This window comes from Carassius gibelio, chromosome B25 (genome assembly GCF_023724105.1).
Source record: "Carassius gibelio isolate Cgi1373 ecotype wild population from Czech Republic chromosome B25, carGib1.2-hapl.c, whole genome shotgun sequence".
In the NCBI taxonomy this organism is placed as follows: Eukaryota; Metazoa; Chordata; class Actinopteri; order Cypriniformes; family Cyprinidae; genus Carassius; species Carassius gibelio.
In genome coordinates, this window is record NC_068420.1 from 14141325 (window position 1) to 14157276 (window position 15952).

The window sequence follows — 15952 nt, forward strand, 5'->3', positions numbered from 1 at the left end:
ATTGTGAAACTCGTGTATTAAATAAATACAATGCCCACAGACTGGTTTAAGTCTTTGGTTCTTTTAATTGTGATGATTTGGGCGCACATTTAACAAAAACCCACCAGTCTCAAGAAATTAGAATACTTCATAAGACCAATTAAAAAAATTTTTTTGTGAATTGTTGGCCTTCTGGAAAGTATGTTTATGTACTCAATACTTGGTTGGGGCACCTTTTGCTTTAATTACTGCATCAAATCGGCGTGGAATGGAGGAGGTCAGTTTGTGGCACTGCTGAGGTGGTCTGGAAGCCCAGGTTTCTTTGAAGTGGCCTTCAGCTCATCTACATTTTTTGGTCTCTTTTTTTTCCTCATTTTCCTCTTGACAATACCTCATAGATTCTCTCTGGGCTTCAGGTCTGGGTGAGCTTGCTGGCCAGTCAAGCACACCAACACCATGCTCATATAACCAACTTTTGGTGCTTTTGGCAGTCTGGGCAGGTGCCAAATCCTGCTGGAAAATGAAATCAACATCTTCAAAAAGCTCGACAGCAGAAGGAAGAATGAAGTGCTCGAAAATGTTTTGCAGTGACTTTGGTTTAAAAAAAAAAAAAACACAATGGACCAACACCAGCAGATGACATTGCACCCCAAATCATCACAGACTGTGGAAACTTAACACTGGACTTCAATCATCTTCTCCACCCTTTCTCCAGACTCTAGGACCTTAGTTTCCAAATGAAAATACAAAACTTGCTCTCATCTGAAAAGAGGACTTTGGACCACTGGGCAACAGTCCAGTTCTTCTTCTCCTTAGCCCAGGTAAGACGCCTCTGACGTTGTCTGTGGTTCAGCAAATTCCTCAACACGTCTGTGTAGTGACTCTTGATGCCTTGACCCCAGCCTCAGTCAATTCCTTGTAAAGTTCACTCAATTCTTGAATCGATTTTGCTTGACAATCCTCATAAGGCTGCGGTTCTCTCGGTTGGTTGTGCATCTTTTTCTTCCACACTTTTTCCTTCCACTCAACGTTGTTAACATGCTTAGGTACAGCACTCTGTGAACAGCCAGCTTCTTTGGCAATGAATGATTTTGGCTGGGAGCCATTGAACCAAACTGGGAGACCATTTTGAAGCCCCAGGAAACCTTTGCAGGTGTTTTGAGTTGATTAGCTGATTGGCGTGTCACCATAATTTGTTGAGATAGTGAATTGATGTGAGCCAAAATCATCACAATCATCACAATTAAAATCATCACAATCATCACAATTGAAAGAACAAAAGACTTAAAGTACTGTGTGCATTAAATTTATTTACCAATACACAAGTTGCACAATTTGAGTTGAATTACTCAGATAAATTAACTTTTCCAAGACATTCTAATTTATTGAACTGCACCTGTATGTTACCTTTTTATATTTATTATAAGACGTGAATGAGTGTGCGCTCATTTGGTGGTTATTTATGTTTAAAACTATTCTAATACTTTTTTATACTGATTGATCGACCATTAAAAAATTATATAATAAAAAATATACTGTATGTATATAACGCTTATCAACTAAACCAAGGAATTCACTCAAATTAAGCAGTTTTTTTTACAAGGTATGATGTAAAAAAAAAAAAAGTTTTAATAATGAAAATGAAAAATACAATCATTATTGTCAAAACACATCAATATCTTACTGTTTATGTGTTTTCATATTGCTTCTAAAATAATAATCGGTAGAGTACAATAATCAGCAACAACAATAAAACAATAAAATGCAACCATTTATTCTACTTTATTATTTGTGCCATAAAAAGCAAGGCAGTAAAATATACAGATCGTTTGACATAACAGCAAAAATAAGATAAAATAAGTGTAAAATACATACTAAGTAACAATGGATGCAGCCAATGTCAAATTTTTTGATGGATGACCTTTGACCTTTAGCCCCTCCCTTAAGAATTTACCACTGACTGTGCTATGCCATCTGTTTGTAATATATCTGGATTACCGAGGATGACCTGCGACCTCTGTGGCTGAAATATGATTTTCATTTAAAACGGCCGTGTCAAAGTTCAAAATTGATGTACAGTTCCGGGACAGCTGTGGACCACAAGTACAGGGGATCGAGTGGCTCTCCATCTCAGGGTTTTTGGTCACTCTACATAGATGTGTGTAAAAGAGAGAGACAGACAGAGAGAGAGAGAGTAATTTTTAGTTTATTGTATTTTAAAAAAAAATTTCTCTCATTTATTGTCTCTTGTTTTATTTGGTGGTGTAAATATATGCTGTATTTTACAGATCTAAAATGTTTTGGCAGTACTGTAACACAAATGTCATGCCAATAAAGGACCTTGAACTTGAGAGGTATACACAATATGCTTTGATCTCTTAAAATTGTTTATTCTTTTACTTATTTTTTGATATTGTTCTTAAAATCAACATATTTCTCACATCTATGTAGAGTGACCAAAAACCCTTTATTAGGGAGGAGTCAGGCTGTATTTGTATGTTGGATTTTTAATCATAAAATAGATTCAAGAAGTGCCACATAAAATACCTGACTAGATAATATACGATTTAAGTTTATTAAATTAAATGAAATAACGTAAAATCTATTTCATATATTGCATGATTTTTGTCACCTGAATAAATTTATTTCCACCATAATATCCAGTTAAAATATCCACCAAATCCTTTGTACTAAATCTGATATTTTCTGTCATTTAGATATAGACACATTCTTTTGTCATTTATCATTATTTCACTGACCATAAACACACTCATTTATAATGCTCAGAAAATATAAAAATAAGCATGATATTGGAGAAAAGACGACACAACTAGGGACAAATATTTTTTATAAATTAATTAGTGAAGTGTTTTGTTCCACTTTTCATTTTTAAATGTCACTTTTGTTGTACTCTTGCAACTGATGTCCATATTAAAGCACAGTTTTACAACAACAAAATGAAAATCAGCAAGATTTGAATATAAAATCATTGAATAAAAAAGTCACTGTCCTAAAATGGGCCACACTGAAGAACCCATTTACATTGATTTTGGGATTTGACTGATAAATGCAGATTGCTTTCAAATGAGTTCTTCATGTTGAATGAAATGCATCAATACAGATTCACATAAACATTGAGGGAAAAAAACATGCACAAAAATAAGAACTATTTACAAAAAAAATCCACATTTTAAGTGTAAACATCTCATCAAACTGAAATTATACATGCAACATGATTTTTAATCTATATAAAAAGGAGCAAAGCCCTCATTCCACTAAGTTGCAGGAAAATTCACATTTCTTCTATTTTATTGCTTTGATAGAGGGGTGAGTTAGTTTTGACCCCTCCTCAGGACCCCTTTTACCCAAAACCTTTCCATAGATAAAACTCCAAATGTAGGATGAAAAACAAAACTATAATTACACCCAACAGACTTATCACATAAAATCATGATGTGTGTGCACAGACACACATGGAGCACACACAAAAACAAACTAAACAAACATAGAAGTCCAGCTCTGTGACCTGTGAGAGTCCGCTGAAGACCTCCATAAGACCCCAGCGCTCATGACCTGTGGAAGTGTGGAGGCCTTATTCAGGATGATTAGGTGTTGATTTCTACACATCTTCAGGAGAACTGGAGCTGTTGCACACCTGGGATCTGTTTCAGATAAAACACCGTTAAAAGCATCACTCAAAATGCTTGAAAGTGAAGACTGAAGTGTGCTATCTGGGTTTGATTCTGACCTGCTGATAGGAGGTGGTGTACACCATCACATTTTGTTGCTGTCCATCAGCTGTTATGATCCCTGCAGGTAGTGGATTTGCTGAGAGAGAAAAATATTTTATTGTGCTAAGTAGTCCCTGAAGTTTATGTCAAAAATATTTATGGCTTTGACCTCTTGACCTTTCCCTTCCCCCATGTAGCCTTTTGACCATACCCCTCCCCCACCACATGGCCCACCCACGTTGTGCTGACCCCGTGACCTATTAATGATATCCAGATGTGGAAATCGACATATGTGGTGTAATTCCGATGTCGACCTTTGACCTCCGTGAGAGAAATATGATGTTTGTACAACTTAAATTTTCGGTGAAACCGCTCTTGCAACAATTTGAACGACACAAAAATTCTGCATACTTCAATTTTCAATGAAGTATTGTTTTCGTGAATGAGAATTACTCTTTTGTTGTGTTGTAATCCGGAATTCGAATTCACCATCTTGGTGTCACATTTTACAAGAAAAGATAATTGTGTGTTATGCTTATATCTATACACCTTGTTTAAGATTAAAACAAAATACTGATTCATTGTTATTCTTAATTAAAAAGCAAAACAACAATTAAACCTGTAACGGAAACAGGTCAATTTAGCTAAAAGGGAATCATTTAATATTTTAAATGGAATTTGAACAGAATCACTGTTTCACGGCTGGTCACTGAGACGCCCTGCGATTCCCTGAACAAGCCATTAAACATCAAATCTGTGCTGGATATTAATATTAATATTATTATAATATTTTCACTATAGTGAAAACACTATTAATTAGCACAGTAACAAGATCGGCAGTTTAAGACATTAACTTGTAAGCACAAAACACAAGATACTTCTCTTTTCAATATGAATAAGGCTTTATTGGATAAATCTAAGACATATAAACTAATCTGTGGCGGTGGGGCGCAGGTGTAGCTCATCTCCAATCACTACACCTGGCCTCACTCCTCGTTCCCACGCCTCTCGGCCCCGCCCCACTCGCCACATAATCTAACACATAAACGCACGCACGCACACATTCACACAAGTTGCAGGAAGATCGAAAGTTAGGGAAAGATTTTAAGAGTTTAAGAGAATGGAAATATGAAATCCCAAGTTTACAGCAATATGTTAAATTGCATAGACATGAACAACCATCAATCACGTAATTAGCCCTCGCATTGAGTTCCTCAATGAGGTTAAAATTATATTAGATACACCAGTAAAGGTCACAGTCTGGAGGTAAAGTTACTTGCGTCTCCTGTGAAAAAGGAGTCCCGGTGAAAGGGCTATCCCGAGGTCGTTGATTGGCTGGAAGTTCAGTCGCTGAAGTGACGTCTTGGGAAGCCCGTGGTTGTTGGGCGTTGGCTGAAGATGGAGTTGTGTGGCTGGTTGGAGTTGAAACGCGCAGACGAAGTCGACGTTACAAAACTTAACTCAGAACACGAAACTCTCAAACGGAAAAGAAAAGAAATAAAGTTTGACGAGACGAGGTGGTGTTCTTTCTCATCGTAGCTAAGTAGCAGCAGGCGTGCAGGCCTAAGCACGCTGGAACCGCGCTCAAAGAACAGTGATGACAAAAAAACATGGCTAATAGCCGAAACACAGCTAGAGACTAAAAGCAGACATGACTGATAGTAGAAGCAAGGCTAGAACTAAAAGCAAGATTTCATGGTGTCCTAAGTATTTAAACTGGCCTGTTGGCCACACCTCAAATGTTGTCTTGACCAATCAGATATCGTCTTGGCTCGGGGGTATCATAAATCATATGTTTATCTTACCAAGCATGTGGTCCGAATTTTCCTGCCATGCAGGGTCTAATTTTGGACATGATTCCTATTACCAGGTTATGATATATTTGACAAATAAATGATTGTCAGGACAATATCAAGCAAGCAGATTCGATCACACACATACCAAACATAATTATGAATCGTTAAGCTATCCCATAGTTATTAGAAAAAAACATACACAATAATTGATTATAACATGATAGTCAAATGTGTGGGTTACACATAAATTAATATGGAGTGATGCGATGGACTGATTCATTTATAAGTCTTTTTGAGTTCATTCTGGTCCATATATATGTACAAAAGACAGTTTCTTTGTCATTCTCGGACATAGGGATGTTCTGTGGAGACAGAGGTTACAAGTCCCCTCCCCCCCTTTGGAATTTCAGTCTGGTTCTGCTGGGTGGGGGGAAGTCAATGGAAGTGTTTAACTCGATCTCATGGGTTTACATGTGATGTCCAGCGTTGCATTTCCATTATGAACAACACATTTGACACCAAATTTCTCTTCTTCGAATTGAAATTGTCAATAATTGTTCTAGTGGTGTTAATGTTGAAAGCTGTTGTGTGAACAAGTTGGTTGGTCATCTTGTGGCACTAGAACTGATTTATGACTTCCTGAGGAATTCGGCTCAGTGTTTCAAACATCGCTTTGATAGACTCTTTAATTTGTCTGGTTCGACTCATTTCTGTTACAAACCGTAGGCTATAATTAAAAACTAGCTTACATAACATTAATTAAAGGGGTTATATGATGTGATTTCAAGTTTTTCTTTCTCTTTGGAGTGTTACAAGCTGTTTGTGAACAGATAAGATCCCTAAAGTTGCAAAGACTAAAGTCTCAAACCCAAAGAGATATTCTTTATCAAAGTTAAGCCACGCCCCCTAAAACTCCTAATTTAAATGTCCCCACATGTCTACATCACTATGTGTAAATGTTTGTGTAATGTCGCCCAAATGTTCACACAAAGAAAGAAGGCGTGGTTTCAGAAACCAGTTAGTCTTGAAGCAGTCATGTCAGGGAGATGCTCTGTGTATCTAGGAGAAAGCACTCAATCTGGCACTTCTGAATCAGCTGCTATAAGTATATTTTGTTATTAGTTTAAGTATTTACTATTGAATTTTCAAATAGGAATTTGTGTGTGAGAGAGAGAGAGGGTCACACAGTGTAGTCCGTGGCTTGTGTACTGCAAACACATACAAGCTTCATCACTGTGTCTGTCATACCACTCTGTTCACTTCTGGCTTGAACTGATGGTAAAACTAAGGACATTATTAACTGTCTTTACATTTTTTTTAAAGGTAAAGCTCACGATTATGGAAAGGGGCGTTGCATACACAATGCAACGCAACTCGTAAAAAGACAGTACAAGTCATTGTATTCAGTAAATATGTCCCCACTGGATGCAACAAATGCCTCACTTATAATGGATTTTAATGGTGCTCCGGGACACAGCATCACACTATGGTGAGGGGCGTACCAAATCTGTGATGATGAGGTTTGAAAAAATCAACACATTTCAGAAAGGCAGGGCATGTAGGGAATAATCATCATGAACACAGAGCACACCCAAGAGGAGATCATCTCTAAAGCGAAAGGGATGATAAGACTAATTAGACAATGAGAGAATAAATAAAAAAAGTCATTATCTGACTTGGAAACCTTGACAGATGAGGTTGATGCTTTGAACTTACAAAGAGCCTCAGAGCAATCTGCAAGTAAAACAGTTTAAGGGAGCAACTGACATCCTGTTGAGTCAATAAGAAAGCAGGCGTCTCTTTCTGTGGTTAGTAAAAAGAATAGAATTGACATCTCTTGCTTTGAAACAGAAGTATTCTGCAAAAGTAAGGGGTGTGTGTTAAGAAAAAAAACAAGGAGGTTTTTGTGCTAAGGGGGAAACTTTGTAACCAGGAAGAATATAAATTGTGAAGCTTGTAACAGAACAAGGCTGAATTTGGTGGTAGAGATTTCTCGCTTGTTATGTTGATGATTATTATTTTGAATTTGTTTATTAAAGTGAGGCCATTTCTTGTGGTGATGCATTAAACCTCTCTGGACAAGTCCGAGTCATTTTTTTCTTCATAACCTATTATCTGAACGTGACAAATACTCACATTGAGCTTCAAAAGCCGATTTCTAAGTGCTTTCGGTCTCAAGGTGAGGACAAATCTTTTGCTTTTGGATTGTTGAGGTGTGTTGGAGTACTTAGTTATTTGGGGGGAAATAAATACAACTAATATATATTATATATATACTGATATTTTGAACAGTTAGACCATCCTTAAAAATATTTTGGTTTGCAGTAACAGTAAAAAAAAAATGCTACAAGCATTCTTCCAGAACAGACTTGTATATGTGCATTCCCAGAAGAGATGAGAAATGGATTTGTGTTCAGCACCACAAAAAGAACATAAAATGTCAATAACAGGAAACATATTTTTTAAGTAAAGCTTCACAGGATAGAAAAGATGAAGTAATTTGTAAGACACATCCTTAACCTTATTGGTTATTAAGTATTTAGATGACAAGGTCCACACTAATTAATAAATAATTCTTTATTACCGTCACTTCCCAATTCAAATGCCCAAAAAAACGGCCCCACCTCTGTCACTTGATTGACAGGTTTCCGTGTAGACGTTGGAAATTCAAATGCAAAAGGAATTCTGATTCCATTTGAGTTTTGGCAGTTTACATGCACAGTAATTAATATTGCCATTTAAATATGACAGGCTCATAGCTCGTAAGACATGGGAAACACAATTGCAAACGGACTTTGCATTTCCATTTTAAATTTGGCAGACACTGTGCGTTCGATTAAACGAAAATGCAAACGGTAATGCGCGATTTGCATTTGCGTTTGGATTGTCACATTTTATGCGTCCACAAATTGAAAACACAATTGCAAATACAATTTGCAATTCCCTTTGAATAATGTCCGGAAAATCATTCAATATTGGTTGGTCCAATTGATTCGTGCAATAGATTTTTGAACATAAAGTGACAGTCGACATGGTCATGGTTTTAGACTAGATGGGAGAAGGGATAGGAAAAGATCTGGGCACAGTTTTTCCAGAACTTTGTGCCAAGTTAAAGCGGTGTCGAGTTGAAAGAGTTAGACGTTGAACTTTATATAGACAATTTGAATAATTTGGGCTATTCCTAAGGAAATCCCAGAATACAATTATGTTATGACTATATCAACACCTAATCATAAAATGTAAATTAATATTAGTGTCATTTTAGATGTCAAAAAGGTTTTGACCATTGACAGAGGCTTATGGACTGTTTATTACTTTACAGGAAAACTGTTTATTTACCCAGGATGGGCTTATTTAAATATGCCTTTAGATAGTAATCTTATAAGATTGGATATTAATCAAGGAATTAATAGGATGGTGGCTAAAGGAGTCACGTCGTTTAAGCCCATATAAATGGATAATAGAGAGAATTATGCTGAAGAAGATAAAAGCAAATGTATAACTCTGTGCCCATTGTATTGGACAGTAGATAGACTACAATATACTAACTTATATGCAGGATACAGACAATGGATAATTGACACTATGTTATTTTAATCTTAGGAGCTTTCATTGGGATTTTGATTTTGTGAGAACTAACGGGCCTTGGAGGACTGATAAGAAGTTTATTAAAAATCTGTTATTCTGCAGTCATTACTATTATCATGCAGGTGGTTGGGCTTAGTAGGAGTAGAGATAAAGAGAAGAAACAAGTGCTCATTGAAAGAGGAATTCATGGAAAGACCTTGACCGAACGTAGCACTCCTTTGGAGCATAAGGTCTGAGACTTTACTTCTGAAATTCATGGCATTTCAACAGAGTGCCACGAAGGGTGAACAGTTGAGTGATATACAATGGATAACTTTAACAATGATTCTACCAGCATTGCTGTTTTGTTAGGAAACGGTGACAACCTTTTGGAAATTCTGTTAAACAATTGTCTTTTTATTACAGTGAATATGATATTATATAAAATAATAATAGAAATTAAAATAAAAGGGGGGTTACATACATATGTTTTTATTTTCTATTTTTATTATTTTTGAACTTCATTTAAATGGGTTATTGGTTCTGAAAATGTATGCATGATTTATTATGGAGACCTAATATGATAGGTAACTGAGTAAATTAAGAACAAATACAAAGGATCACAATTTGAAAAAAAAATAAAATAAATTCTTTTAATGCTCATATAGGAATTAAGGAGAGCCCCAGGTGGAGAATTATTGACAAGAAAATTTAATCACTGGATTGTTATTGGACAAGATAATTGTATGTAACTTTGTAATGGGGGATTTTTGCCAGGAATGTTTTTTCAAGAATACAATCTTTTTGAACTTAAGACTGGTTCAGAATGGGGATCAGGGGATTAGATTCCTGTGCACTGCTTGCATAATAAATTTACAGCTGAAGTTGTAAAAGTGGTCAAACTTGATGAACTGCTTTTAATTATAGGCAGAGAAATTTGTGGGATTCCTGGAGGAGGAGGATTTAACTCTGACGCAGCCCACCTTCACGCCCCAAGGTTCTAAGAATCAAACAAGCGGCTTTCACACCAGAAGATATGCCTGGATTGCCAGATCCCCTCTCTTGGCTTCTGTAGAGGATGTCAGAGAGAGGGGAAGAGCCGCACGTTTCTGAGTGAAGACCCCTGGGGGTGTCAGATTGGGGCCTGCGTACACGAAATTACAAATTGTTGAGAACGAGATTTGGAAAGTATCTTAGCAGTGTCAAGCAGAGCATAAAGATTTGGCCACCTGGTACTACTGTAACTGGAAATGTGATAAAAAAAGAGTGCAAGGGGAAAAAAAGAATGCTCGAGTTTGGGTTGAAAACTATATGGATGTGTTTCATACCAGCTTACTGATGCATGATGGCACTGTGTATATGATTCTTGCAAAATATAATAAGTTTAAAAAAACATGTTGGACAGTACTTTAGCTTGAAGATATTACGATGAAATCAGCCGGCAAAATTGCAAAGCAGTGGGTGTTAATGGAGATGATGATTTTGCAATTATACTGTCTTGATTAATGCTTAATTTGCTTTAAACTGATATACTGTAACCTAAGTAGTAATAATGCTTTTGTTTTAGTACAAAAATGTAAACTTGTGATTAATGCTATATGGAAAATGTATTGTGTAACTTCACTAACATTAAGAAAACTGCTTACTTGCATGAAATGTATGTAGTGACTGATTTGGAGTAGAAACACTTATGTATTAGAAATAGTTTTTATGATAAATGGACAATATAGTAGTTGCGGTGTATTTCACAGATGGTTAAGAGGAAAAAGAAGAGGAAAAGGACTAAAGCAATGCGACGTAAACAACTGAAAGCCTCGGCAGAGGAGTTGGCAGCACTCCAGGTGATGACATCAGAAGAACCAGCGTTCGACGTCTGGGTATAAAAGACTGAGAGAGCGACTCGACCGACGGATACTGAACAAGCACAGTATCTCTCGACGCCTGATACCAGCTGATTATACCTTGATTTTGTAAAGAGAAGTATCTTGTGTTTTGTGCTTACAAGTTAATGTCTTAAACTGCCGATCTTGTTACTGTGCTAACTGATAGTGTTTCACTATAGTTTGGATATTAATATCCAGCACAGATTTGATGTTATATGGCTCGTTCAGGGAATCGCAGGGCGTCTCAAGTGACCAGCCGTGAAACAGTGATTCTGTTCAAATTCCCTTTAAATGATTAAATGATTCCCTTTAAGCTAAATTGACCTGTTTCCCTTACAATATATATATATATATTTCATACATTCACTTTTAATTAAAGACAAATAACAACACACAGTGTACATACAGTTTATAAATAAGTAAAGCTGCACTGGCAACTATCAGAAATAAGATAGGTTTGTTGAAGTTAGGAAAAAAACTAAAATGAACATAAATGAAGATAATTAATTAATTAATTTTAAGCTAAATAAAAATATTAAAAGACTAAAAAAAAAAAAAAAGGGGGAAAAATTACTGAAATAGAAAAATGTAAGAAAAAAAACTGCAACAGTATATAATCAATAATTAATAAAAAATGTAATTTTAATTTGGTAGTAACCAGTTTTACCTTATCCATCTTTATTAAAAATTTACTTACTGAAAGTCTCGTCACTGAGCTCTTCTCCCATGCCTTCGGTTACTGTTACACTGCTTATGCCTTTCTCTCCTTTCATGGCCTGAGGAATGCAATGTAAAATAAAAAGAGCACAACCAGTCAAGAGGAGGAAACCACATCTGACAGCTGTGCCAAGTGTGACTGCTTATTATACCGGAAATGAAATTAATAAGCCTTTTTACTTCAATGATGTCTGATGATGCCATTGAAATGTCAATGCTACCTCTCTGAACTTCTGCAGGTAGAGCTTCAGAGGCTCCACATACATGTCGAAACCCAGCGTGGACATTGCGAACAGGATGTCTTCGCCGTTGATCGTCTTGCGTTTCTCCTGATGGCATCTCTCGCTGGCTTCTGAAGTGATGAAGCTGATGAACTCGCTCACACACTCCTGCACACACTCCTTGGCGTCCTTTGCTATCTGAGGTGATGGGGATGAATAACGCATGTAAAACTTAACTTCACACTACATTATTAAAGTTTCACTTTATTTTAGCAAAATAAATGGTATTAAATAAGAAGCTCTGAACAAATAAATTGAGAGGGGATCAAAGTGACTAATTTTATACATAAACCAACTCATTTAAAGAGGGGGTTTATTATTCCTTCTCCAAACCAATCTGCCTTAAAAATGACTTACTTTTCCAGTTTGTGGGATTGCATTCTTCATTATTCGAGCTATGTTGGCGATGGGGAGATAGATGTCTTGTTCACGTAGGTTATCTTTGCTTCCATTGCCATCCTCGTGGTCGTTGAGACCCTCATCACCTTCATCTTTTAAAAAAAAAGAATTCAATAAATACATAGGAAATGTTTCTTGAGCAGCACAAAAGCATAACAGAATGTTTTCTGAAGGATCATGTGACACTGAAGACTGGAGTAATGATGCAGAAAATTCAGCTTTGAATCACAGGAAGAAATCTTAAATTTTAAAAATAGTAGAAATTTTTAATAGTACTAATTTTTGTGTGTTTTTCTATATATTTGTTCAAATAAATGCAGCCTTGCGTTTATTCAGTTTCTTTAAAAACAATTAAACGTCTAATGATTCAAAACTTTTGATTAGATGAGTAAATATAAGTTAATAATAAATACATTTAGAATCATTTAAATATATGATAATGAATAAAAATGACGTACGATTCTATATTTTAGTATATTAAATTTAAACACAATTCAAATGATGTATTATAAATGAATTTATATAAATAATTGATATAATAAATACATCAGATTTTTTATAATGTATTTATCAATTAATTAAATGATAAATAAATCATTTGTAATAATTTAAAGAAGACTTTAGTGCCACTTACCTTCAGGAGCTTGAGCTAGAACAAAGTGACTGCCAGCCATATATTCTCCTGTTATGCCAAGTTGGGAGGCATCTGTAGTTGAACTGTCTCCGTCCATCTGAAACATATATTTAATTGTATTACAGCTGTAATTTACTGTTTGTGTTTCAAAACCAAGTGTGCTGCCTACCTAGACAGCATTTTATGCCAGTGTGTTATTATACTAAAGCGAACTCGCAAAATTAAGACAACATAATGAGTCACTGACATGAATTTAACCTTTCTTTTATTCAGTAATAAACTTTCATAATTATAATCTTTCAGTGAAACAAATTCCCCTCGCAGACAATCACAGGATTTATTATATAATGAAAATATAAATGGATAATAAAAATTCTGCTATTTTTCATACAAATATTTCAGACATTCATTTGAATTAAAGACAAAATAATAACTCGTATCATAAAGAGAAAATCTGCTTTGGCAACTACCAGAAATAAAATAGGTTTTGTTAAAGTAGAATATGTCGCTGATGTAAACAAAAAAAATAATTAATTAATTTAAAAAATAAATAAATAAATAAAGTATAATTCAAGCTGCATAGAGATATTAGAAGACAAAAACTATTTTTTTTTAAAGTTACTGAAATTAAAAATATAGGAAAAAATTATTAAAATACTGTATATAAACAATAATTAATAATCAGTTAAACTCGAGTTTGGTTGTAACTGCCAGTAACGTGGCTGTTACCCATCTGTACAATAATTTACTGACTAAAAGTGTTGTAAGTTATAAATATATTGCCAATTATACATTGTAGATAGTCAGTGTATTCTAATTTTGATATTTAATAAAGTAAAAATCGAATTAAAAACCACAGGGTGCATATCTTCGTTTTGACACCAGCACACGTCATTGGCTAAAGAGCTCGCCGATGCTAACAACGAACATGTTACACGCACTAAATAAAACCACACTTTCCCACTGAATCATTCTGATAAACTGGTCAAATGAATTATTATTATAAATGACGGATGCATCAAACAGCAGAAGAGGACAGAGAACAAGGCAGAGAGCTGAAGCAGTCGTGGATCTGCTTAAAATTATCGTAGTAAACAAAGGGGCCGAGCGCGATCACGAGCTTTAACTATTAGAAGCAACCGCGAGCAGCTTTTCATAAAGCGCGCTTAATTTCTCATTATCCCCGCCAACTAATAATAAAACACTCGCGCGCGGAGATTTCCATTCGATGATATGGGTTACAATCATTGGCCGGAGCCGCTCACTAACCTGCGGTGAAGCCCTGGTTGGTCGTCGCTTCAGCTCGGCCGTGTGGTTGGACAGAAGATGGCTGAAGGAGAGCCAGTCCCTGCGCGGGGCTGAACAGCGCCGCATGACGCGCCTCTGACACTAGGGGGCGCTACAGCCCTTCTGTTCAAAGATAGAAAACAAATGTTGTCGAAATAGCGCGCACTAAGCTTCCCAGTTCTATCATGAAATGTTTAGACTGTTTTTATAAGGTAGCCATCAAAGACTGGTCACTATTTTTTTTTATCCTGTTACATAAAATCCTAGATTACTCTAAGATTAATCAAACAATGAGACTGATTTCTTATTGGCTATGTATTTATCATAGACAGTAAAAGGTATTTATGCAGCTGGCCCCGGATTAGCTCACAAACATTATTATGTTTACCATAGTTCCAGGAAACATTTAATGATTACTGTTTTTATTGCTTGTGTTATGTAATGTATTTGGAGATTAGTGAGTTTATGTGTTTCATGGATCATTAGAGACCAACCAATCTAACATTGGATTATTGTATTATAGGATTATGTCAATACCTTGGAAATATGTTCTGTCTCTTCAGTACTTATTTTTGTTAATTTTAATTGAGACTTAATCATAAACTTATACAAGATTGAGACTGTCACAAACTTAAACTCAAAACATGACATTTTTAAAATAATGTTAATCTAAACAAAGATTTAAATAAATAAATAAACATTAATAACGTTAATTCAAGTATGTGTGTGTGTGTATGTGTGTGTGTGTGTGTGTGTGTATATATATATATATATATATACATATATATATATATATATATATATACATACATATATATATATATATATATATATATATATATATATATATATATATATATACATATATATATATATACATATATATACATATATATATATATACATATATATACATATATATATATATACATATATATATGCAAAAAAAATACAAATGATTTGTAATAAGGAATTTCTTCTACTGTGGATACTAAAAATTGTTAACTAGCTGTAGGACAGGGGATCTTTCAGATGATTTCTATGCAAATCATTTGTATTGATCCTCAAATACTTCTATCAGTTTTTCTCTTATTTTACTATTAATTCATTTTTGAAGTATACATTAATTAATTGATAGTTTTTTTCTACAGTAAAATACAATAAAGTAATAAACTATTGCAGGTGATTTAATAAAATAATATCCTATCAATTTGACTCAGATATTGTGTTTACTCTCCTTAATACAGATTAATAATTAATCCATAAAAATATGAAATACACATGCATTGGTAAATTGTATAAGGCTGCTTAATGCAAATTATTTGTAATAGCTTGTCACATCTCAGTGTCAGTGAATAAACCTGGCTGAACCATAAAAACATATATTATCATATTTTTATTAGAACCAATTAGGAAATGCCATTCTATATAGTATAAAAAAGGATACTGATCCAGGAAGATGATTGCAAACCAGACATTTAACATAACAGCATGGAAACAGACAACAGCAGTTCTTCATTCAAAGAAGAGTTTGTGTGACTAGTTGTGTGAAGTGTCACATGAGGCAGCGTGTGTGACTCTGACCTGCACACAGGGATCTGACTGCCATGTATGGAGAGGTTGATATTTCAAGTAATGTTCATCTGGCCGAGCTGTACAGAGAAACCAGCACATTAGA

General features: G+C 35.0%; 1 protein-coding gene across 1 annotated transcript; it reads right to left on the bottom strand.

The window, feature by feature from the left end:
• Positions 1 to 2810: 2810 nt before the first annotated feature.
• LOC128014747 (nuclear transcription factor Y subunit beta) lies at positions 2811 to 14394 on the bottom strand. The gene is made up of 7 exons (XM_052598467.1): positions 14257 to 14394; positions 12988 to 13084; positions 12312 to 12445; positions 11895 to 12092; positions 11654 to 11732; positions 3728 to 3807; positions 2811 to 3641 (listed from the first exon to the last, which is right to left on the bottom strand). The coding sequence occupies exons 1-7, from the start codon at positions 14359 to 14361 to the stop codon at positions 3609 to 3611; spliced, it is 726 nt and encodes a 241-aa protein (XP_052454427.1). The 5' UTR covers positions 14362 to 14394; the 3' UTR covers positions 2811 to 3608.
• Positions 14395 to 15952: the final 1558 nt, after the last annotated feature.

What these genes read in the sequence shown, in the direction of transcription:
- LOC128014747 (XM_052598467.1), bottom strand. Translation starts at nt 14,361, where the DNA reads ATGCGGCGCTGTTCAGCCCCGCGCAGGGACTGGCTCTCCTTCAGCCAT. An exon ending in CAATCCCACAAACTGGAAAA is followed by an intron (nt 12,093 to 12,311) that starts GTAAGTCATTTT and finishes CCATCACCTCAG; the next exon opens with ATAGCAAAGGACGCCAAGGA. An exon ending in ACCTGCAGAAGTTCAGAGAG is followed by an intron (nt 11,733 to 11,894) that starts GTAGCATTGACA and finishes TGCATTCCTCAG; the next exon opens with GCCATGAAAGGAGAGAAAGG.